Source organism: Egretta garzetta, unplaced genomic scaffold (assembly GCF_000687185.1).
Source record: "Egretta garzetta isolate BGI_Z169 unplaced genomic scaffold, ASM68718v1 scaffold334, whole genome shotgun sequence".
Lineage (NCBI taxonomy): Eukaryota > Metazoa > Chordata > Aves > Pelecaniformes > Ardeidae > Egretta > Egretta garzetta.
This window is the reverse complement of record NW_009259431.1, coordinates 589,789-615,309: the sequence shown is the minus strand read 5'-3', so window position 1 is coordinate 615,309 and position 25,521 is coordinate 589,789. Positions and strand designations below refer to the sequence as shown.

General features: G+C 35.7%; 1 protein-coding gene across 1 annotated transcript in view; it reads left to right on the top strand.

Moving 5' to 3' along the window:
* The window catches only part of VPS13A (vacuolar protein sorting 13 homolog A), a 154,862-nt gene that overhangs the window by 102,775 nt on the left and 26,566 nt on the right, over positions 1-25,521 (top strand). Inside the window, exons 41-59 of the mRNA XM_035892672.1 lie at positions 185-538; positions 1,194-1,295; positions 2,487-2,648; positions 2,763-3,024; positions 3,959-4,119; positions 5,000-5,103; positions 6,381-6,678; positions 7,864-8,259; positions 9,083-9,187; positions 9,285-9,431; positions 12,879-13,007; positions 13,718-13,851; positions 15,689-15,818; positions 16,172-16,407; positions 20,195-20,348; positions 21,224-21,370; positions 21,877-21,958; positions 23,279-23,348; positions 23,852-23,957. Of these exons, the coding sequence (XP_035748565.1) occupies positions 185-538; positions 1,194-1,295; positions 2,487-2,648; positions 2,763-3,024; positions 3,959-4,119; positions 5,000-5,103; positions 6,381-6,678; positions 7,864-8,259; positions 9,083-9,187; positions 9,285-9,431; positions 12,879-13,007; positions 13,718-13,851; positions 15,689-15,818; positions 16,172-16,407; positions 20,195-20,348; positions 21,224-21,370; positions 21,877-21,958; positions 23,279-23,348; positions 23,852-23,957 (3,279 nt within the window). The remainder of the gene's footprint in view (positions 1-184; positions 539-1,193; positions 1,296-2,486; positions 2,649-2,762; positions 3,025-3,958; positions 4,120-4,999; positions 5,104-6,380; positions 6,679-7,863; positions 8,260-9,082; positions 9,188-9,284; positions 9,432-12,878; positions 13,008-13,717; positions 13,852-15,688; positions 15,819-16,171; positions 16,408-20,194; positions 20,349-21,223; positions 21,371-21,876; positions 21,959-23,278; positions 23,349-23,851; positions 23,958-25,521) is intronic.

The window sequence follows — 25,521 nt, the reverse complement described above, 5'->3', positions numbered from 1 at the left end:
GCTTGAAAATCTGCATAGGTTGAACTGTAGCTTATGGAAAGGAATGAGTTTTCAAACGTAAGAGTCCCATAGAGAACAGAAGTGTTTGGTTAGTGTAACATACTCATAATTTTGAGTCTGAAAGTAGCTGACTGTTGCCTGTACTAACTTCTCATTTCCAATTATTCCAACTTCTTATTTGTAGGTTTCGCCAATAATCATAAACACAGTAATTACTATTACATCAGCCCTTTATCAAACTGCTGAAACAACAGAAGAGATTAGTCAAATTCCTCCAGACTTGTGGAATAAGAAAGATATAAAAAACCTGAAGATGTGGTTTCTTGAAGAGTCAAATGAAAATGAGGATACAAATCCAACTGCTGAACTGGTTCCCACAGGAGAGTCATTGAAAATGAATATAGAATCTGTTTTTCTAACACTTGAAGCTGGGGTTGGGCACCGAACTGTACCAATGCTTTTAGCCAAGTCCTCATTTCTTGGAGAAGTAAAAAACTGGAGTACTCTAATCAACCTACGTTCTCGTCTTGAGCTAGAGGTGAGAAATCCCACATAAGAAAGAAAAGTTTTCGTAAAATATTAAACCTATTATGTTATTTAGACAATAAAAGAAAAATAATCCATATATTTGACTAAACTCCTGCAGATAAATGTTGTGGGAGCAGGATGGGAATGAGATGTTAAAAGTCATTAAAATGAAAACTTAATGCATTAAATATAATGTATTAATGACAGTCGTTGGTGTTATACAGTCTCACAATTACACTCTGTACAGATTTCCAAAGATTTGTTGTATCAGTGTTAAATTTTGGACTAGTAATTGGCTAAAAATCTTTGCCTATCTTAAAGACTAGTAGCATAAAATTCAGTGGTTGTTGTAGGTAAATTCTTTATTTATAGTGCTTTAGATTTCCAGTGCCTACAGTTTAAGCCAAAATTATATTTTGATACATCACACCACTTACTTGGAAGTAGGTCTTTGCAGTAGAGGCTTAGCTGCCTCATTTATTTCTCTAATGCATTTGCTTCATCTTATGGTGGGAGATGAAAGTGCAATCTGATTATAAATATTTTATATTACCGGAGTAATTAATATATTTGTAAATCGGAATTTAAGTCTTTAAAAATCTGTAGAGCTTACATTGATTTAACAGTTGCATGTAACTTCCTAATTGACTTCTGCATTTTGATAGGTACACTATTTTAACGAGATGTTTGGGGTGTGGGAACCTTTGCTTGAACCACTAGAAGTTGAGAAGACTGATTTATTCAAACCATGGATTCTTGATATCAAGGTACACTTTCCAAAGCTGAACTCAAATCTTCCATTTCAATGCCTTAAAAAAAAAAAATGCTCTGCACCTTTCATTGCTGAGACTAATCTAACAATTTTGTTCCTTCTTGTTGGTTACTGGAGACTTTTTTCCCAAGTAGTGAATGAAGCCAACTCTTGCACAAGTGAAGATCCAGACCCACAGATCTTTTAAATACTGTCTTTCAGGTGGCAAGAAGATTTGATTCCAGTTGCACTAGATAATCACCATGGCTTTATATCAATTTCTCTAAAGTTAGCTAACGATGCATTCAGTGACTTTGGAAGGACAGAAGACCACTCATCTTGTTCTACAGCAGTATCTGTGGCAGAAATGTATCAGAAAAAGTTATACCTGTTATTGACTAGCACAAAGTGCACTGTGGGAATAGTGCTGTTACCACTTCAGTTCTGTCTTTCATAAGGAAATAGTCTAGATTCTAGTCTCAAAGTAGATAAGCATTCATGCAAGGAAAGGCGATACTTTTTTTTTCTTCTCTCCTTCTGTCTTAACTGTTTCATTGCATTGTTTTCTGATTTTTTCAAAATTTCTCAAGTATTTTTAGCCTGAGAGGTCGCTTAGAATGGAAAAAACACCCTTTTCCTGGGACTGCCATTATCAAACAATTTTCTATAGCAATGGCCTCAGAATGGTAAAAATATGGACTGAGGTATTGCAATCAAGAAATCGCTCTTAAAATATTCCTAAGAATTTTCCAGAAATACATAAGAACTAATGCAGGAGAAAGGTAGAAGATAGTGAGTCAAACCTCATATCTTCTTGCCCAGATTTGAAATGTAACATTTGGAAATACGTAATTTCCAGAAATGTTGAAGATGAGGAAAATGTATTACATGTGCTTTTATTCTTTTTCCTTCAAACGAATGAAGACATACAAAATAAGTATTTGGCTTGGAAACATACAAAGACTGAATGATCATAAATTAGCTATTGATATTGGAATTTCATTGACTTCTGAAATATATCTTTTACCTCTTGCCTTCTTTACCGTCCCCCTCTTTTGTTTTTATTTGAGAATAAAAGCATGAACAAAAAAAGGAAAACCATGTCAGGACATGTAAGTGGGAAAGGGAGACAAAAGCGTCTTGAGGCGAAACTTGACTCTACAGAAGGAGTGGTCAGATAAGAATTCTTTAAAAAATCTCCTTTCAGATTAAGAAGAAGGCTAAAAACGCGTTGGTTGACTCGGATGCAGAAGAAGAAGAAAACTACAAAGTTCCAGAATATAAAACAGTGATAAATGTTTCCTCAAAAGACCAGCTGAACATTACGCTATCCAAATGTGGGCTACAAATGTTGAGTAACTTGGGCACGGTAAGAAAGATTACTTAATTGTGCAGTGTCAGAATTCTTAAATAACTGTTTGCACGGATTGTCTTGATCTTATTCAGTATATTTGTGTTTTGTATCTATACTTTTGCTTTCTAGGCATTTGCTGAAGCAGCTAGTCAAACTTCAGACATCTTCAAAAAAGACCGAGCACCATTTGTAATAATAAATTCTTTAGGACTTCCCATCACTGTCTCGCCTAGCGATTCCTTTAGTGTCCTTAATGTTGAATTTGGAGCAAAAATATTTCATTTAGGAGACGGAGAGAATTTAAATATGGAATTTGTCAGAACTAAAAATGAGAGTGACCAGTTCACAGCAATGACGACTCTGAGTAGCAAGAGGTTTTACATTCAGATCTGTAAGTTCCAAAGTTCATACATCTTCTGTTTTTGTAAATACTTGATGATGCATAATACTGTATCTTGTACAGGTCTATAAGTATTGGGGACTACGTAACATGGAAGGAATATTTCTTTGGATTCTAGATGTGCAGCATTATTTGAAATCCTACTTTAGTCACAGCTAAAAGTTACATGTATTGTGCCTGTTAATTATTGTAGCATAAACTTTCTACTATGATAAATTATTTAAGTAACTAATCTTTACTTCATAATTTTACTGCAGTCAAAATATTTTTGTTTGTATTCACATGTCAATGCAGAATTAAGAATTAAGAATGATTTTTTTTTTTTTTTTTTTTTTTTTTTTTTTTTTTTTTTTTAGAATTCTGAGGCCTGTATATATGTGTGTTCACAGAAGTTACTCTTAAGGGGAACGTTTTTAAGAAAAGAGTGTTATAAATACTTTAAAGTAAAACAGAGTTAAAGCTAACAGTAAAATTTAGCTATTTTTAATGGTGTATGTGTTAACAGTTTAAGTTGATGTATTGTAACAGTTGACAGTTTATCTAAACTGATTTTTCAAACTGGTCTTGACCATATGGTTTATTAGTTGAATTGGGTTTGCAATAAATTTGAGTTGTTAACAAGCCATTACATCTTGTAAACGCTTCTCTTTAGGTACTAATTTTATTTGCAGTGGCAAAACCCACTTAAATATTTGAACGATGGACTCATTTACTCTTTTTCCTGTGACAAAAATAGAATCTTTCCTGTTTCTTTAGTAACACTGCAAGGTTATCCTGTTAAAAGTGGTGATTGTGGTTCTTCATCTGCTTTTTTTTTTTAATGGATCAAAGGATACAGAAAATTCTATTGAATGCACATTTCTGTCTTTCAAATGTGTCTCTATGCTCTTCTTGAGTCTTCCACTTGTCATCTTTTAAATTCTAGGTCCACATAATCATTCCACTGTGGAAAAGATTCCATTAACCAAAGTGGGTCGATGTATTTACAGAGTGAGACATGAGGAATCAGGTGTTGAAAGGTCCATTGTCTGCCAAATTGATACGGTTGAAGGAAGCAAGATGATAACTATACGTTCTCCTATTCAGGTTATTATATTTCCATATGTTATAATTTCATTATTATTTTCATTTTCTAATGAATAAAAATGACCCTGAAGTCCTTAAATAAGTTTTTAAAATATACTTTTAAAAATGTTTAACTGAACAATTCATATAACTTTACTGTTGTGTATTATAAGGTAGGTTAGAAGAGATTTTAAAGAACAAAAAGCTTTTTCAAAGTCATAAAGACAGGGAGTGTGGTGGGAGTGGAAATGGACAGGTTTTGGATCAGGATAATTCTCAGTAATGTTTTCTAATATTCGCTCCAATCTCAGTCTTGTTGAACTATTTGCTTTGTGTGAAGTGATCAAACCTCTCTTAACCTTACCTTTGTTCCACAAGGTTATCATTCTATGGAATTTCTTCTTTTTCATCCCGTACCATTGATACATTAATTTCAAATTTAGTACCAAGTCAGCTGAAGAGTGAGCCCTTTGAGCATATATCTTTTTTGATTGAATAGTATTTTTGATAGACACATAGTTTACAAGTACAGGGATGGTCCAGATATTAGTGTTCCATAATGATGGGGTCCCTGTTATATTTCGCTTGCTGCTTTTGCCCAGAGTGGTTTATGACTATAATAACCAGATGTGGTTATACAGGGCTTTATGTTTCTCCATGAAAAGCATTTTACAGCTAATCTATTAATTTGATAATTAAAATACAGCATTAAACTGCACAACCAAATCCATTAAGGAGATTTGCTGGTATTAGAGACTGTTCTTCTGAAATACCTGACCTTGAATGGTAAATGGGTAAGATGAACAATGAGAGAGTTCTCATTCTGTGCTCTATTAGGCTCAAAACACTTTATCTTTCCAGTTTTTCCTAATGTATGTTGCTGGATTTGTATTTCACATAGATAAGGAATCATTTTTCCATCCCATTAAATATTTTTGAGGAAGGAAGATGTTTAGGGACTGCTTCACCAGAAGATGAATTCAGCATACCATTGTCCTCTTACAGGTACTTCATTGCATTTTTCTTTCATCATGGAATATGTTTCTACATTGTTGATTGTTGTATCCATACAATTAGGCTGAAAAAAAGATTTTTCCCCTTTGCTACTTAATACTGTAATTAATACAGTATGATTGTTGTTGGGTGGGATCTTCTCAGAGCATCTAGTCTGAGTTAAACAGAATACTATTTAATTCTTGAATTGGAAGTCTTTTGAAATCCACTTTACCAAACAACTTAAATTAAGTAAATTATTGCAAGAATCCAAGCCCAGGTGCTTCTGGAACACCGTGATTGTTATCCACAAAGTACAGACTTTTTTTTTATAGTGGAATGATGTCTAGTGATGTATTTAAGCCTTTTTTTTAAAAAGGCTTCTTTTGATTTTTGTGATTCTGAAGTAAAAAATTGACACCAAGACAAACTGTATCACAGATGTAGAAACAGACTTGTCAACCTTAGAAAGACTTGGCTTCCAGCATAGCTATGCTATTAGCACCTTCAAGCTAATACCCACTTAAAACTGCAATGAGTTTGTGTGTACAATTTAGCTGAACTGTCACCATCTGTTAGACAGATAAGTTTGCTTTGTTTTTTATTATTACAGAGACTTTTTCCTTCTGTTTTCCCCCAAACACACTCCCCTTTTTTAAAGATGACAGCTGTGTCTTTTTTGTTAGTTAAGTTACACTGTACTGTAGATAAAGTAAATTCATTAATATTTCTATCTGTATTACATTTAATAAGGTTTAGTGACATTCTTATTCACCGCATGGGTGAGTTCCACTAGGCAGTCATGACATATTTACTATAAAAGTCTTCAGTCAAGGGACAGCTGACTGGATTAAAGCAATTGCCTTACAAAAGCCATGTGTGTAAATAATCCATTGACTTGATGCTTTATGTGACTGGAAGGAAGGGCACTTTCTGCAGATCTGTCATAGGAGTGAATTGTTTATCCAGATGTTTTGCTTGGAACAGGAATATAGTAGCACTTGTAAGGGAATTCAGTAGCTTCTTCATAAGAATCTCCAACGGTCCATCCTTTCCAAGGGAAGCATGTAGAGGTATGGAACAAAAACTCCAACTGGTACAACTCCATGAACTTTTGGGATCCAGACCACCTTTTGCTTTCCTCCTCTAAGCAAGATAAAGGCAGGCAATGAATTACTGTCAGAAATCTTCCAAAATCCAAATATTTCTAGCATGTTAGTATTGCATAATGCTTTTTCATAATTGAAAAACTCAATCTCGTATTGTTTAAAAAACGTTTTGATTTACAGATCCATACTGAGTTTGCAACCGCTACCCAATGAAAATGGAGTGGATGGAGAATATGATATGTGTGAAGGAATTACATTTGATGAAATTATGAAAAATGTTGACAGTTTATTGCAAAGGAAATGCCAGTCTGTGAGGTCAACTAACCACTCACTTATCATCAATATTGTTCCTGTAAAAGACATGTTGACATCTTCATTATGCGCAGAAGATCAATGGGATTTTCCATATGTTGTTCATTTATGGCCTTCTGTTGTTCTCTGCAATCTTCTTCCATATCAAATAACTTACTCTGTAGAGGTAACTCTTTAATGTTTAAATCTGTTGTGATGTTTTCCACCTATGATATGAAAGCTGATCAGCTGGTTGAAGTATGTTTATAAATGGATATTAAAAGAAAGGGCTTCTATTAGAGTATATGTGAAGCAAGTTTATGGATGTTGTAAGGGCAAGTCTGTATCTTCAGAAATGAAACAGTACCAGAATGTGAGAAGTGGTGAAATTAATCATTTGTAATCAGTCATACTTTAGATACATTTGCAAAGTAAAACTTACACTGTACGAGTTTAGCCCTGTGAGAGTCACTTTCTGTGACTAATTAAATAGTGTAGTTTTTCCTGTGAATTACGACTGCCTCAGGTGACATAAGTGGGTCAGCCTACGGTAGCATTTTATGTGCTGTCACTGTCATGTCACTGACTTTTAGCAGTAGCATGCTTTTAATGAATTCTCACAGGCCCACCTTTTTGCCAGGTTTTGGCTTCAATTGCACCCTCATGCCAGACTTCCTTTAGTTTCATCTGAAAATAATATAATTAGATGCACTTTGACTGTCCATAGGCATTCATTCCAGGGCCAGATGAGAGCCAGTCTCAAGTAAAACACCTAAAACACATATAGTGTGGATGTTGGTTCCTCAGCACTAAATGTTTAATTCTGTGGATCTGCTATGTTTGTGTCCCACTGCTTACCAATTTAGACCTAGGATAATAGAAATATAGATGGGAGACACTGAAACTGATTTTTTCAGATGGTCTTAATATTTAGTATTTGGACTCAAATAGTAGAATTTAATCATAAAATTTTGTCGCAAATGCAATTACTACAGTTAGAGGCTGTGGCCTCTATCGAATATATGGTAGTAACATATGTATGTCTCTTACAAATTTAAATTTAGTGAAAGAATACTGAGTTGAGGAAATCTGTCATTTAAGCATGTATTTGAATTTGATGACAGATTTTTTTTTTGTGTGTTAAATGTTGATGACTGTGCATAGATTTTTTTTTTTTTTTTTTTTCTGTAAAATGTGTTAAGGTAGATGTTTAAAAATGTAACATAGTTCAATAGCATAACAAGCATTTTAAAATTTTGCCTAAATAACTTACATCTTCATTTTCAAAGCTAGCTAGAAAAAAAAAGTTAATAGGAATTTTGAGTGTGACTCATGTAAATGTACACTCCGGATTTGTTTTTTTTTTTTAAAGGGAAATGGGAACAAATATGACACTCTACAAGAAGGATGTTCAGCCCAGATTCATAATGCAGTCTTGGATCAAACAAAACTAGATTTACAGTTGCTTAACTACCTTGATCAAAATTGGAAAAGTGAGTACCATATAAAAAGCAATCTACCAGAGATCAGCTTCACGACGTTTTACTGCATCACAGAATTGGATAAGACTGAACTGGATATTGGTGTCCATGTGACCTACAGAACTGGGCATACGGTTATAGAAATTCACAGTCCGTACTGGATGGTAAATAAAACCGGTCGAATGTTGCAATATAAAGCTGACGGTATTCATCGCAAGCATCCCCCGGATTACAAAAAACCACTCCTCTTTTCCTTCCAGCCCAAAAACCTCTTCCAAAATAACAAGGTATTATATTTTGTAAAACCTGGCAGCTCTGTATTTCCCTCTGTTGTTGTATGAAATAATTTTTACACTTTGAAAATGAACTACACTATGCTGTCCTCTGTGAATGGCATGAAACCTATGATATCTCTTTCTGAAGACAGAGTATTTTAAACAAATGTTTTGTCAGATATTCTTGAGATCGGAAACTTATGTTTTCAAAGGTATTGCTAAGACAGAGATTCTTATCTTTGAGAGGAATAAAATTCACTGAGAAGTGCTTCCTAAATAAAAGAATTTCCTTTATTCCATCAATAAAGGTCCTTATTCTAAATAAGACATAAAAGTTGTGTAAGAAATGTAAAGCTATGGTACTTGAAAAATGAACACTACTGGCAAAATGAATTCCTGCAGTGGTGGTTGGTAGGTTGGGTCTGAGTTGGTAGTAAGGTAAGGTTAAGAAGCAGTTTACCATTTGAATCTATGTGAGTTTTTTAATGCTGAGTATTACTGATGCATGAATGATAGGAGAGAGGTTACAAGACTGTTGATTTGCCTTTGAGATTTTTATTGTGGTAAGTTTTGGAAAGGATCCTTATGTGGTTGCTTCCTCTGGAGTATCCTACACTTCCAATGCTTATTCCACATAGCTTATAATTAAGGGTGGTAGAAAATACCTTTGTGAGATGATGCTGGCAATTGTTATGTCTTGACTTTTTAATAGAAACACCAGTATTTCCAGTATGCACTTATGTTTATGTTTATATATGTATGCATACTTCATATATGACTTTAAATGTTGCCAGTGTCTGTAAATTGAAAATTAATTCTGGGTCCTTCTTCATAGGTGCAACTTATGGTAACTGACAGTGAACTGTCTGATCAGTTTTCACTGGACACTGTTGGAAGTCATGGTTCTGTGAAATGCAAGAGTCATAAAAAGGAATATCAAGTGAGTTAAATTTTTCTTTCAAATTCATTACTTTCAGGAGATACAAATGAGGTAAGAAAAGAACAGTGTACTTCTAACAATATCTTTCTATTTACAGGTCGGTGTCACCATAAACGCTAGCAGTTTTAATATTACTAGAATTGTAACTTTCACTCCATTTTTTATGATCTCAAATAGAAGCAAATACACTTTGGAAGTAGCTGAGGAAGGCAAGGAAAAGTGGATTCCTGTTGTCTTGCAACAGGTAAGCTTATAAAGGAATCTATTCAGAGTTGTTTCTCTAAGGAAGAAAAACAATTGAATGCTCACTGGTGGAAAATATGAGCCATGCATAGTGTTCAATGGCAATGTCTCAATATATCGCGCTTTTTCAATAAGTAATCTGTGTCCTGTTACCTTTTCTTGCTTTTGCTTTAGTACATAATTTAAAGCTGGTTTACATTGTAATTGGAATGTTTTTTTCTGTTACCTGCTTCATAAATAGTATGAGAAAAAGGCCTGTACTGTTACTGTATTATCACTCTCTGCAGTGGCACTGAAACTTCCGTTCAGGTTTTTTCCCTCATGTGGATCAGTTCAGATAGCTCCAAACTGTTCTTCTGGGACTAGTCTCTTAGTCTTTTAGTGCTTAATGCATCACTCCAGAGAGGGATCAGTGGCCCTGAGGCTAAGTGGTGTGGAAATTACTTTGGGGCTTTTGTCTATGCTGCAGAGGTCTAGACTGTTGCAGACTGTGTGTGCAGCTTGTCTGTTTGCACTGCAGCATCACACAATTATGTTCTGTATGTGTTTTGAGGCCATCATACCTTCCTTCAGGACATGTAGGAAAAGCAATGTCTCTTTGGGGTTGGAGGTCTATGAAAACTGAAAGTGATCCATACTGCCTTCTAGGAAGAGTGAAATCTCCCTCTTTCCTTTCCAATGAGTCTTGAAGAGAGCATATCCAAAACAGAGACAGAGTTTAGCCTAACAAATAGTGTGGTTGGAGGCTCTCTTGCTTTTCTTTAGTATTGTAGGTACTCCAAACAGTTACCCAAAATGCTTGCAAACTAAAATACCAAAGTTAATATTTTAAATCTGATTTGCAATGAGATCTTTTAGTTCCATTTTTGGTACCGTAAGTGTGCATTTTATCTTTAATGATTATGGAAGATAAATACAATTTAAATATTATTTCAATTTATGAAATTGATACTACTTTGCTTGCTTTTTGTTGTCATTCTTCCGTCATGGTTTTTAAATGTACACAATGATGTTTAGATCCTTAAGTGTTTGTCAGTTCAGCTTACCATAATGTTTTATCATTATTTTCAAAAATTTCTTTGCTTTTACTCAAGAATAGGCTGTTTGCCATAAGCCTACACATTTGTTCTATTTTCTAATATTACTATGTTCCTTTGAATCAAACTTTTGTTTGACTCCACGTAGTTTTTGGGTTCTTTACATGCATGATTCCTCATCTAGTTTGTTGATAAAGCTCTGAAATGACAAAGGTTCATGGGTAGTGGCATGGGGCACTTGATATCTAATTTCTTATTCTGAGAAAATGTAGTCAGGTTTTATTACTTCTTGGTGTTTTGTGTTTTATATTTGATATAGAGTTGTTATTAGGATGAATTACTTTACAGGAAGTTTTGAAATTTTCTGAAAAAAAACTATTTGAAGGTAATAGTTTTGAAAGTTCAAATACTTTGCTACATATATAATCTGTCGTTTTCATGTGTTGGCTGTTTTATTGATGCGCTTACAGAATTTTCTACCTTGTCCCACAAGCATCATTGTTTCTCAGGTGTTTCATAATTGTATAAATTGATCTTAGTCTCCTTTCAGTTATCAAGTGTCAGAGGAGGACTTTGTAGGTTTTAGGATCACTCCTAATATCTCTTGAAAGATTAGATATGGCTGTTTGTCAAATGGAGTAGTAGCAGTCAACAGAGGAATCTGTATCTCCTCCTAAATTACTCCAAACTTCACTCCCAAAATTGGTTGCCTTTCCACATTGTGTTTATATTTTCCCTTTTGATAAGCAGTCTCTAAAAGTCTGTATTGTGACAGTTAAGTCTGCTAAGATTTTTCATTTGTAACCCACTTGCTCGATCCAGTATGTTTCTTATCTATTGTAAATCTAGGTAGAGTCCAGCCACTAATGGTCTATCTTTGTGCATCCGAGACAGATTTCCAGGAACACTCCCATCTGATCCTGTTCTTGAGATATGGAAGTCTGCTATCCAGTTAACCTAAATTTTTAGTTAGTGATTTTTTTTGAGCACTTGTCTCTATTTTTTTTTCATTAGGTTGATCTTCAAAAAAATAACGAGCTTGTTGAAATGTTAATTCATATCTCTGCTTGCTCCCCTCTCCCTCATTCTATTTTTGCCATTTTTAAATTAAGCAGAGTCCTTCCTGCTGCTTTTCTTTTTTGTCTGCTTTTCTTTCTTGGTGACAGATAGCATGTCTTAGGGAAAAAAGCAATCCTTGTGTAGAACCCACTTCCTCTTGGACATGTTCCCTGTCTGGAAAGCAGTCAGTCTATTAGAAACTAATTACTAATTTTATAAAAATCCATTGTTCTTCAAAGGTTGTAACAGAAGTTGCTGGACAGCAATTAGTATGAGATCACTTGCCAAGGACAGTCCTTTGAATTAGGTATAGTACAAGACAGTTGACCAACATACATCTTCAGAGAAAGAAAGAAAGAAAACATTGCTAAAGGCAATGTGTGTGAGACTACTGCTAAACATAAATTTAAGATCCTATTATGGAATGGAAATTGTTGTATAAATATGGTATCCAGTGAAGCACTTAGCAAGTGTGTGGCAGAACATTTGGAAACAGCATAATTTTGTGACACATTCTGCGGCTAAAGACTACTGCAAAAAATTATTTTTCAGTTCTCTGTGGCTGATTCTGTAATTTGTTGTTTAACCAATCTTTTTTACTTATTTTGGTTTTGATTTTGAACTTACATTTAGTGTTGACTGATTCTTCTTGAATTTCCTTTGAGCTCTCTTAATTTCCATGTTGAGACTTACTTGCTGTGTTTTGTGCTAGTTTACAATACAATTTAAATTTCCTTCGTAGGATACATGTTGATGTAGATAACACCTTCAGTCTTGCTGTTTAACTATATTTTTTTCCTTTGTCTTCCTGCTTCCTGTGGTGTGAGAAACAATGGGAAAGGGAACTTAGTGGCATGGTAAGTTGGTGAACTAGTCTTTCACCACTGAAGATTTAATTCTAGGATTCAGACGCAATTAAATATAAACATCTCATTTCTTAACCTGTGTTGGAGAAAGTTGGAGACCAGTTTTGTTGGCTGCTTTTTTTTTTTTTTTGGTAAGAAGCTTGGCCATTTCAGTGGTGTTGCCATGCTCAGCTTTATACTCTGGACTTCATATACATTATCTGTTTCAAATCTACTTCTTCATGTGAATATGAAGTCTTAATGTTTTCATTTTTAGCTCCTTAACTCCTCAGTTTGTTCACTATAGCCTGAATTATTTCTGACTTCCTTTCAATTTATTGTATTCAGGTAAGTACTGTTAGGTTTTCTAATAGAGATCCAACTCACTACACTTTTGGGTAGAATTTTAGTAGGTGAACTTTGGGCTAAAGTGAATGCCATTTAACATCTAGTTTGTTTTCTCAACTTACTTTAAAACACGTGATTTTTTTTTTTTTATTTTTCTAGTGCATTCCCTTTTGGCCTGAAAATGATGCCAACAAACTGCTTGTTAGAGTTGAAAATTCCAATCTCCCCCCAAAGAAGATAAATTTTGATAAGCAAGAAAACTGTCTGCTGCTTCATTTGGACAACAAGGTAAATGGTTGCCTTTGGAAATTAGGTAAAACAATGTAAATAACTTTTTCATTTATTTTCCATTCTCAAAACTTTCTGTTTTTCCATACAATCAAGTATTGTAAAACCTAAGCTGGGGAAAAGATTATGTATATGCAGGTGTACTGTTCTCATTCTTATGCTCTCTCTTTCCTGTATGTTTACACATAGATATAAGTAGGTGTTTTGTTTTATGTGCTTCTCTGCAAGGGAGATCTGTGGAAGCTGAAACATTGTTTTGCTAGAGTCTCTAGCTGAGGCTGAGAAGTATTTACATTAGTTCTAAAGTAATGCTAAAATGCTTTGGAAAGTAACTTCGACTCCACTAAATTTACTTCTATGTTGCATATAGTCTCATCTAGTAGTAGTTTTAAAATATATGAGTGGTTTTAATAGTAGATTGTTTTGGAGGGCATTCATGTGTATGAATGGTTCAAGGAAGATTCCTCCAATGCCAGCCTAAATTTTGATAATACAGAGCTCCTCTGTAGTTTTGATTACTAAGTGCAATTTGGCCTCTTACCTAGTAGTTAGATTAGGGAAATAATCTGAAGATATGTGAAAACCAGTTGTTTGTTTGACTATTCGATGTTCTTTTATGAGAATAAAAGTTTTCCAAAATACTTAAGTTACATTTGCTTTGATAGAAACTCATTCCACTTTATTTTCTTTGTAACTTTTACATCTGATAGCTTGGAGGAATTACAGTGGATGTTAACCTGACTGAACATTCTACAGTGATTACCTTTTCTAATTACCATGATGGCGCAGCTCCATTTCTGTTGATAAACCATACTAAAGAGGAAATTATTGAGTATGGACAAAGGTATGTAAGAAGAGTTTTAGTGTGGATTTCTGCATGGAAACTTGTGAACTGTTATTTCGTGTATTGTAAGCATGCCTATTTTTTAAGGAATAGCTGTTTAATTTTGTCAAAGCACCCAAAAATCTCTTGTTTTATAAATTGAAGAGAATTAATTGTTAACAGAGCAGTGTTATGTAGTGCTAGGTGCCTGTTTCTACAAGTAAAGAAGGTGTTTTGTGAGCTCAAGAAGCTCTCTGGTCTCTTTATGTGAATTTTGTAGCCATGCCCTTTACATTCTTTTGCGTTCCTGGTCGAGGCAAAGGATGTGCTTGGCTTTTATGGAACTGTGCTGACTGTGCTGAATAAGTAATAAATTAGTTGTAAATGTAATTACATCTGATACTTCTACTGTTCTGTTATATTTAGTTGAGATTTAGCTGCAAGAATGGGTTAAAAAGTTAAGGGAGAGGAGAAGGAATGGACTGAAAAATGGGTAGATACTTAAATAAGTTTTGTCAAGCCAGACCAAAACTAAGATTATTTCAACAAATATTAATTATATGTAGGAAGTGAAAATTTGGTTCTGCATCTGCACGCAGCTATACTGGTTCTGTTCTCAAGCTAGAATGTCTTTCTAATGCTTTGTTACCGCATGCAGATATAGTGCAGTGCTGAGAGGTGGAAGTGTATCTATAGTGTTCTTAACCCGTTTCTTTTTAAAAGCCAAACAGCCTCTACCATTTTTTCCTTTCAGTCAATCAGAGCAGTGTTGTTTAAAAAAATTTTACTTGAAAAGTGGAAGAGCTGCTAGTCAAATTAAGCTTGCAGCTCTATGTTGCTGTTTGTCTGAAGAATAGTCAATTGTTTGCTTTTGGTTTTTATCTGTAAAGTTTAGTAATCTTTATCTTTTTAGCTGGCTTTTGGGCATCCCTAGTGAAAATTTAGTAAGTATATATCTAAGTTTTGTAATGAACTATGGAGAATAGCATAGAATATTTCAGTTGGAAGGGACCTACAGTGATCATCCAGTCTTAACTGCCTGACCAATGCAGGGCTAACCAAAAGTTAAAACATGTTGTTCAGGGCATTGTCCAAATGCCTCTTAAACACAGACAGCCATGGGGCATTGACTACCTCACTAGGAGGCCTGTTCCAGGGTTTGACAACCTTCTCGGTAAAGAAGTGTTTCCTTATGTCCAATCTAAACCACCCCTGGCCCAGCTTTGAACCATTCCCATGTATCCTATCACTGGATCCCAGGCAGAAGAGAGCAGCACCTCCCTCTCCGCTTCCCCCCCTGCTGTATGCTCCTTTCAGAGAGTTGTAGAAGACAAGTTTTCCAGATTTTATGGGTATGTGAGGGGGAATGGAGTTTACAATCTGTTTGTCTGAAGGTATCCACTGTATCCAGACACTAAACACTGCGCTTTTTTCCCTTCAGCAAATCATACAGGCAAAACCTTTCCTAAACAACGGGTTTTGAACATGCTTTTCTTCTCTTGGAATATTAATGCCAGGCAGCACAAAGCCTGGATTTTCCTTTCAGCTTGTAAGCTCCACTGTCTGTTTTTTATCTTTACTTGATGTTTCCCTGTTAATCACAAGTGGGGAAGAAAATGAGTATGTAGAATCTTCTGTGTATAATTTATTTCTAAAGTATACGTATGTATTTTGAAGTATAAATACAGTTCTTATCATTGTGTTGAGAATGGTTTTGTGCATGTTTTCTCATGCACAACATTTTGTTTTCATTTTCATTATTTGAAAAATAATGCTGTCCTTGCTGAAATGCTAGCATGCAAAAGTCATTGACACAAAATATTCATTGAGATTTTAATTTAATATTACTTTGTTCTAGCTCCCTTAGTGAATTGGAAGACTGTCTTCAGCCAAATAAGGCAGTCCTGTATACATGGGCAGACCCAGCAGGATCTAGAAAATTGAAATGGAAATGTGGAAATAGAACTGAGGAAATTACCCCAAAGGAGGTACATTTATTATCTAAATCTCCTTTTAATGCTGTCTAAATTTATTATCCTGTTCATCACTGTATGCTTGAAATTCCATGTGTAATGTGTATGATCAGCGATCTCATATATGAGTTTCAAACACAGAACAGTAACAACACTGTTTGCTGGAGCTTGTGCCAATAAGCATTGTCTTCAGTTCAAATGCACATATGTGTGTGAGAGACGGCTATAAAACTTCACAACTAAAATTTTACTGTCTTCCTGAACCTTTAAAAATGTCTTCTGTTGTTCATGTTGCTAAGCCTTTTCCATTTGCTTGTAGAGTAGAAAGATACGTACAGTTGTAAAAACTTTTCCTCTCTTGTTTGTAGGACAAGATGGAAATACTCAGCCTGGATTGTAGAAAAATGGTCTACTTAGTGTCATTTTTTGAAGGTTTGCAGCGTATTGTCCTGATCACTGAAGATGAGAATGTATTTAAATTGGCCTATGAAAGTGTAAAAGCAGAACTAGCAGAACAAGAAATTGTTCTGTCTTTGCAAGATGTTGGAATTTCGTTGGTCAATAATTATACAAAGCAAGAGGTGTCTTACATTGGAATTACAAGGTAACTTATTTTGTATGCAGCAGTCTAAAATATTTAATGTCAGGTATTTTCACTCACTGAATTTCATTTTGGGGTGTGATGGAAGAGTAAAAAGAAGTCTGGATAAGAGTATTTAGAACTAAATAATTATGCTTTCCTGTGGTAAAGAGAAATGTTTTTACTGTGTTTTATATTAATACATATCCTTTCTGTATTTGGATGTATGTGGTTTTGCAACACAAATTGTAACTCCCTGTGGCAAACTTCCCAATACATTGAACAGAAAATGTAGTTTGGGGAGTGATAATAGAAGTTTTAAGGAGTGTAGGGTCTGTGGGTAGTTTGTGTCAGTGGATTTTTCTTTCTTTATTACAGAAACAAGTTGCTGAATTGTGTGTTGAAAATTTTGATGCAGTAACAGCTTGTAGTTCTTTTTAGTTTTGATTGAGAAATTATGGTGACTCCAAGGCTCTGATACTTCACATTTTCTACTGTAACATTTCAGTGGGAAGCAGAAAAGAAACTATGTAATGCTTAAGAAATGTGTGCGATCATATATTCAAACAGGGGCTTTTTAGAATGCTCAAGGGACACTTGTACATTGCCATAATCCACACATTTCTGTATATTTATAGCCATGAGGTTGCTAGAGTGAGGGATTTTTCTCTTGATTAATTCTTTGCAATGCACTGCAAAACAAATTTTTCTCTTGATTAATTCTTTGCAATGCACTGCAAAACAAACAAGCAAAACTTCACATACATGTATATTTCTTGTATTCATGTCTGTCATTCACAAAGAAAATCCCAGTCCTTGCCCTCCCCTGAGAAACTGAGCTCTGATGACTATCTAGATAGTGGAAACACTCCATTAAAAGTGACAGCTAATTGCCTAGTCTCAAAGTAGAGTTCAGATTTCACTGAATTAGTGTTACTTGGAAGTAGTCAAGTAGTCTAGCAGTGTTTATAGAATCATAGAATCATAGAATGTTTGGGGTTGGAAGGGACCCCTAGAGGTCATCTAGTCCAACCCCCCTGCAGTAAGCAGGGACACCACTAACTAGATCAGACTGCTCAGAGCCCTGTCCAACCTGGCCTTGAATGCTTCCAGGGATGGGGCCTCCACCACCTCTCTGGGCAACCTGTTCCAGTGTTTCACCACCCTCATTGTAAAGAATTTCTTCCTTATATCCAGTCTAAACCTACCCTGGTTTAGTTTAAAACCATTACCCCTTGTCTTGTCACAGCTGGCCCTACTAAAAAGATTTTCCCCATCTTTCCTATAGGCCCCCTTTAGGTACTGAAAGGCCGCAATCAGGTCTCCCCGCAGCCTTCTTTTCTCTAGACTGAACAAGCCCAACTCTCTCAGCCTGTCCTCATAGGAGAGGTGCTCCAGCCCTCGGATCATTTTAGTAGCCCTCTTCTGGACCCGCTCCAACACTTCCATGTCCTTCTTGTGCTGAGGGCTCCAGAGCTGGACGCAGTACTCTAGGTGAGGTCTCACCAGAGCTGAGTAGAGGGGCAGAATTACCTCCCTCGACCTGCTGGCCACGCTCCTCCTGATGCAGCCCAGAGTACGGTTGGCCTTCTGGGCTGCCAGGGCACATTGCCGGCTCATGTCCAGCTTTTTATCCACCAGCACCCCCAAGTCCCTCTCGGCAGGGCTGCTCTCAATCCTTTCTCCCCCCAGGCTGTATTGATACTGGGGGTTACCCCATCCCAGGTGCAGGACCTTGCACTTGGCCTTGTTGAACCTCATGAGGTTCACACAGGCCCACCTCTCCAGCCTGTCCAGGTCCCTCTGGATGACATCCCGGCCTTCTGGTGTGTCAACCGCACCACTCAGCTTGGTGTCATCTGCAAACTTGCTGAGGGTGCACTCTATCTCACTGTCCAAGTCATTGATGAAGATGTTGAACAGCACCGGTCCTAGTACGGACCCCTGAGGGACACCACTTGTCACCGGTCTCCATCCGGACATTGTGCCGTTGACCACTACCCTCTGGACACGACCATCCAGCCAGTTCCTTATCCACCGAACAGTCCACCCATCAAATCCATAGCTTTCCAATTTAGAGAGAAGGATGTTGTGGGGGACCGTGTCAAAGGCCTTGCAGAAGTCCAGATAGATGACGTCTGTTGGTTGTCCCTTGTCCACTGATGCTGTCACTCCATCATAGAAAGTCACCAGGTTTGTCAGGCAGGACTTGCCCTTGGTGAAGCCATGCTGGCTATCTCGAATTATCTCCCTGGCCTCCATGTGCTTTAGCATAGCTTCTAGGAGGATCTGTTCCATGATCTTCCCAGGCACAGAGGTGAGGCTGACAGGTCGGTAGTTCCCGGGGTCTTCCTTTCTACCCTTTTTGAAAATGGGTACAATGTTTCCCTTTTTCCAATCACCAGGGACCTCACCTGACTGCCATGACTTTTCAAATATCATGGAGAGGGGCTTGGCGACTACATCGGCCAATTCCCTCAGGACTCTGGGATGCATCTCATCAGGTCCCGTGGACTTATGTGCATTCAGGTTCCTCAGGAGGAATAGTTGGTATTGTTTTCTTGTTAAACTCTGAGTCGATGTCAAACTCCTGAAAGCTGTTTCTGAGGATAAGAGATTATTCCTTGGGTATGTTGGAGACAACCCTATTATTCAGAATGTTCCCACCTGTGAATATCTTGTTATAAAAAGGAAGGAAAAAGTAGTTTGTATCTAACGATGCAGAAACAAGTTTCACCATGCCAGTTCTGGGATCACAGCCCATTTAGGGATGGGGAGAGGAGTGGGGTGGAGTGGGGCAGAGGAAAAAAAAAAAAAGAAAAAGATGGGAAAAGGGGAAAAATCCCAGCAGTTTCAAGGTAGTACTCATATTTTGTAGCTGCTGTTTTGCCCTTTAACTCTCCTTTTTTTTGGTGGTTCTGCCATGATGTATCTGGACATAGACAGATATATCTAAGAGGGATTGGATTAGGGGGCTGGATCTGGAAAGCTATATATTTGTGGGGTATAGAGTAACTTGTAGAAAGAAGAAACACCTTCCACCTGTCTAATAGCGTTGGTTTGTGCCCTATCGTGTGCCTTCCGTTTGACTGTAAGGTGAAATCAGACACGAAAGCTTCTCACAGAAGCAGTGGAATTAAGCAAGAAAGAGTCCAGTGCCCTTTAAAGATTATTAATTAGTTTGTTGTTTTATTAATTACAAAAGTAAGAGATGAAAGAAAATAATTGATTTTGGGATACCATTTAAAAAAAAAAACACCACAAAACCAAGAAAACAAACAAAACCAAAAGTCCCCCACTGTGAAATCAGTAGAGGAAACATGTAAACCAAAATCACCATCTATTGATTTGGACAGAAAGAGAGAAGAAACTAGTTACCAAAAATAAGAGGCAATTCAGGAGGCATTTTGTCTTGGCTTGAAGAAGTTCTCACTTACTAGAAAATTCAGCTGTTCCAAAATTCATGCAGGAATTTATGCAGAAAACTACACTGAGATTGTAGAATAATGGATATAGTACTGTTCAAACTGAACTTCCATTTCAGGTATCCTGACATTACCCATCTTCATCAAAGTGTGGAGTTACACAGACTTGCTGTTAACTTTTCTTTTTTGCATTATATTTGAGAGGCTTCTACTTAGTGCCAAGAAGGCAGTGGGTCATTTGAGTCACTTTTATTTACTACAATAGTGCTTTATGATGTGTTTTCTCATTCTGTAGCTATAACCTATTAAAAGCTATACTACAGTAGGTAAAACTTGTTTGGAAATAGCTAATCCTTCTGTCTTGGTCCTTTGTTTTGTTTTCAAAGTTCTGATGTGGTTTGGGAGACAAAACCCAAGAAGAAGTCAAGATGGAGACCAATGAGTGTTAAGCAGACTGATAAATTAGAACAAGAATTCAAAGATTACAGTGAGCTAACTCCTTCAGAAAATAAGATTATTGAGTTGGAATCAAATGTTTTGGTAAGACTGACAGTTCTCTAATTCTTTACATGTGTACACAGGAAAATAATGTGTCAATTTTACTATCTTTGAAGAAACTTCCAGTGAAAATTGACATGATTGATTTACCTAATCCATTTCAAAACCCTTTTTTATCTCTGTCTAGAATAAAAATCCTTGGGGAAAAAAAAAATCCATAAACATTTGAAAGCTTGCTATGGACTTTTTGTTGTTAGCCTCTAACTTTGAAATTGAAGTTTAACATTTTTGCAGGTCATGGGACTAAATATGCATAAAGCTACAGTAAAGAAGCTTTGTATTTAGTTCACTTGTTATACTGGGGTGGTGGGCAGGGTGTTAGTTCTGGTTTTGTTTGTTTTAGCACAAAATCTTGTATTTTTCAAGTGCCTTATTGTCGGATAATTCAACTGTGTCAATCAACCATGTACATATGGAAAAAGTAATTCCTTAAATTATTCTGGAATGTAGAAGCACGTTATGCTCCAAATGCTGCTCTCCTTGTCTGTAGCTGGGTTCCAGATACTCGTTAGAACTGTATTATAGTTAAATGAACATGGTATAGGTAAATGAGCCAATATTTATCTCGGTCATAGACCGTTATATTATACTACTCTGCCTTTCCTCTAGAAAGTGATGTATTAAACACTAGTAATCCCCCAAATAATGCAGTATTTTGTAGTTTTACTTCTGTTGAAATTTATGACAAAATTTGATTGTTTTAAATAAAGGAAAATTATGACATCTGACTTATAAGCTGCAAAACCCTTACTGCTTACCCTTACAATGTCAATGAACAGTGTAAATTTCAAAGTATATGATAAAAAGCAGTCTTTTGAAACATATACTGTACCAAATTTTCTTTAATAATACAATAGGTATGTTTAACTCCTAATGGAATGAACATGAAAATTCAACAACCAAATGAGATTCCTATCAGAAGAAATTATCTGCCAGCTTTAAAAGTCGAGTACAGTTCATCTGCCCATCAGAAGTCTTTCAGAATTCAAATTTACAGGATACAGGTGAGTCTTGTCAAAAAACGGTGAGTTAGTTATTAAGAAAAAGCAACTTCTATGGAAACTTGGAATTTTTAATTTTTTTTTTTTAGAATTGTTTGGATTCGACATATTTTGAATTTAATTGTACTCATTAGCTTTTATATCAGTGCTTCTCAATCTTTGGAAATAGTACTTAAAAGCTTCTGAAAAAAAAGCCCAGACAACTACGACTATTCAGGAAAAACATTTACCATTCATTCTCCATGCTTTTTCTTGTGGCTTTTCTTTACAATCAATAAAAAAATAGGTACTATTTGTTGTCTTGCATATGTTCAAGTTTTTAAAAATGAATTTTCATTTTGAAAATAGAGATCTTTTGAACCACAGCCGCTATGCTTTTTTTTTTCTGCTTTTGAATTGGTGGAATGCTACAGGTAATGTTCATAATTCCTGTGCTTGTCCTGATTTTAAAATATTTCACTACTGAGAAGCTAACGTGCTGCACCTTGTCCTGTCCTTACCCCTATTAGATACAAAACCAGATTCCTGGAGCCATATTTCCCTTTGTGTTCTATCCTATTAAACCTCCAAAGTCCATCACCTTGGATTCAGGTTTGTTTTTCTAGTTTAACATAATCCTTACTTCTGAAAAGATAAGATTACTTGCTTGTACTGAAGTTAACCATGTCACTTCTATCACATGAAGTCTGTATAAGCTTACTCACTACAGATAACACAAATCCTGGTGTTAGAGATAGGGAAGCGGTTTTCTCTATGATATACAGAAAACCATTTAAATAGTTAACAGAAGAAAACAAAATTCCCTTCTTCCATCAATATGATCATACCTCTTAAGCACATCTCTTTGACACAGTAATTCAGTGCTCTTGGAGAGCGTAACGTGAAAGTTACATGTGGATCAAGCTTAAAACAGGGTTTTAGCAGTAGCATTCAGACCACAACTAAAACTTAATGCTGACTAATATAGCAGAAGAGTTGCCTGCTGAAAATAAAAGAAGTTCAAGTTGTTGCTTATCTAGATGGTAATGAATCTGTTGCACCATTTCTGTATTACGTGCATGTGGAGTTCTGGAGCAGGGAGGATTCACTTTTCATCTTTAGTCATCTGATTTTTCCCTTCTGCCCCAAAGAAATTGTTGTTTATTTTTTCCTTTGCTTGCATGCAATAGATGACCTAGTGACCTATCTGAAATAAGTTTAAGTAATAGGAAAGTAAATGTGTGCCAGTGCAGTTTAAACTCAAAACTGCTATGCGAAGCACCATTTATAAGCTCTGTAGATGGCAAATTATATTTTGCCTGCTTTGTATGTAGCCTTCTGACTTCTGCATTGCTTGGAGGATAGAGCTCAATGTCAGTATACTACGTGATGAACTGCAGTCTTCCATTAGCTCGTTCAGGGCAAAGTCACCTGGAATACCAGAGTAAACTCAGGAGGGATTCCAGACTGAGACAAAGAATACTGCTTCTAATTTTGCACAGAAGCTAATAAGATGTCAGGTGCTCTTTCTAAATATGATCGGTTCCAAGCTAGGGTGCATAAATCTGCAGAATGCTTTTTTTGTTTAGTTTATATTTTTTTATCAGCTGTTGGAAAATCTTCTTCCATGACCAGGGAAATTATGTAAGTCTAAGTTTTTATCAATATTAATTTGCTCTTAAATTGAAATGGTACATTTTCAGAGCTGAGTGAAATAGAATTTTGATGTTCCATTTCATCCCTGTCTTCCTATTCCTTTCTGTTCCTGCTCTTTTCCCTGACTTAGTTGTTTGTCAGTCATATCCATTATGTAATCCTGCTTTACAGGATTGAGAAAATCCTGAACATATGACATTTTCATATTAAAAATAAAAAGGTGTGTGTATCATATGAAAATTTGTGCTGATGTCTTTTTATTTTACAACTTCATAGCACCAAAACCATTTACTGATGTTAGTATTGTCATGAGAACTGCAGGACATTCACAGATATCTCATATTAAGTAAGTATTTTGACATGTTTGATCTCTTTTGATATTGATTCTGTTTAATCAAACTTAATATTAAAATTGTTATATGGCAAATGTAGAAGAAGATAATTTTACACCAACTCATTCGTAGAAAGATCAAAGCACTTAGAATGAGAGATAAAAGCTCAGCCCCCTTTATTATCCACATAATTGTGGAGTTAAGCAAGGGTTTTTAAGTGTCTTTTTAATGAATATTTTTAGTCATTTTAAGTTAGAAAAAAAATCTGTTTTTAACAGTGCTATATACAGTCTTAAATGCCACTACTTGGTTAAAATAGTTCCGGTTACAGGAAATGTGTTTATCTTACACCACTGTGGGAAGCCTTCTTTTCACCAGTAATGGCGAATCGCTCGAGGAAAAGAAAAAAGCAGTATCTGAAGTCAATACATAAGTGGCCTAAATATCCTAGATTAAGTTTTATGTGTTACACTTTTTTGTAAAACACCTTAATAACTGCTTTTTGTTTCATATGCAGGTATTTTAAGGTCCTGATTCAAGAGATGGATCTTAGATTAGATCTTGGCTTCCTGTATGCACTGGTTGAATTCTTTACACAGACTGATGTGCCAAGTGACCAAGCGGTAGAAACCTTTTGTTGTTTAAAGCTTAATAGATGTTAAGTATGTAATTATTCAACTTATATTTAAAAAAAGAAAAAGAAACTTGGTCTTTCATGTCCATAACACAGGTTAATTGCTGTGTCTGGGACTAATAGGAAGCTGTGAGGTTTCTAAGAGTTACTGTTGCCCAACACAAACAGTAAACTTGTTTATCCTCACCATTCATGTTATGCAAAGAAGGCTGCAAAACCTTCTGAAAAGAATGAAACTAATACAGTTGTAGATTCTTTGGTCTTCCTAATGCCTGGGGATCAGTTAATTAAGAACCCAAGACAGGAAGGAAATGAAAATAATACTATTTTCCTTGATGTAGCTTATTTAAAAAAACAAAAATAAAATATAGGAAAATCTTGGCCAGGAAATCGCTGAAACTTATCTGCCTATGAGACCAAGAGAATGTAAAATGAATCTCTCCATTGAGAGAAGTTGATTAGAAAGTGAAAGTGGCTTTGGTAATTTTATGAAATGTTATAAAATTGGAAGATTATGTAGTTAATGTGTTGATGCTAAGTGGAGAGGAGAGGGCAGTGGGAGGGAATTGAATTGCTGTACAGGGAGAATTAGAGGAGTTTGTACATATGAACAGTAGAAATTAAATATAATAATATCAAGTGCAAGTTAGTCTGCTTTGGAAATAGTAACGAAAACTTCAGATAGAACCATAAAGCAACAGAGGAGCCAGAATTGCTTGGATTTGCCGAAGAAAACCAAAAACGTGATAAGCTGCATGGATATAATGCAGTTCTGATGTACATTGGGCATGCTGTTCTTGTTAAGAGTATTGAAATTTGAATGTCAATACACAATGAACTGAAAATAAATTATTTAGCAGAAGTGTATTGGTTTTGCCTGTATCTCAAAAATGCTGCTAGTGAAAAATGAACCAGAAATACTTGTACAAAAGATCTGCCTAAATTAGTAGAGCAAAAAGGTCCTTTTTGATGGGGCATTAAAAGGTATTGTCTTACTGTGGCAAGTGAAAGGTATGCTGGGAAGGCAACTTACTTTGCTTTTATTTCCCCATATCTACACATCCAAGTAACACAGTATTACTGCTCAGGGATTATACTGAAATAAGGCAAAAAGATTAAAAAGTTGCTCCAGGGTAAATATAAATTGAAAATTAGAAGGAAGCATGGAACAAGAGAATTAGTTTCTGGAATAACATTTCAAGCAAGATAGGAATCTTGTTAGAATTTTGTAAGTTTATAGCACAATAAATCGATGTAAGAATTGGCTGATCTGAGTTGTAGTTTAGTAGATATTTTCATTTAAGTAAATTTGCTACTCTCGCATAGTATATTGAATATTCCCTCAGTTTCCTACTTTTTTTTCCTCCTCTTCATACAAAAAAAGGCAGCAGACTAGGTAAAAGTCCTCTAAAATGTCTACTCTTTAAACAAAAAAAATAAGTTAAAGAGAGTATAAGAAGTATTAATCAATGTATGGCATTTCAGCGACAAATACGTGGTAGTTTTTTGTATACTGTACATTTTAAAGTAATATTTTTTGAAAATGTATTCAC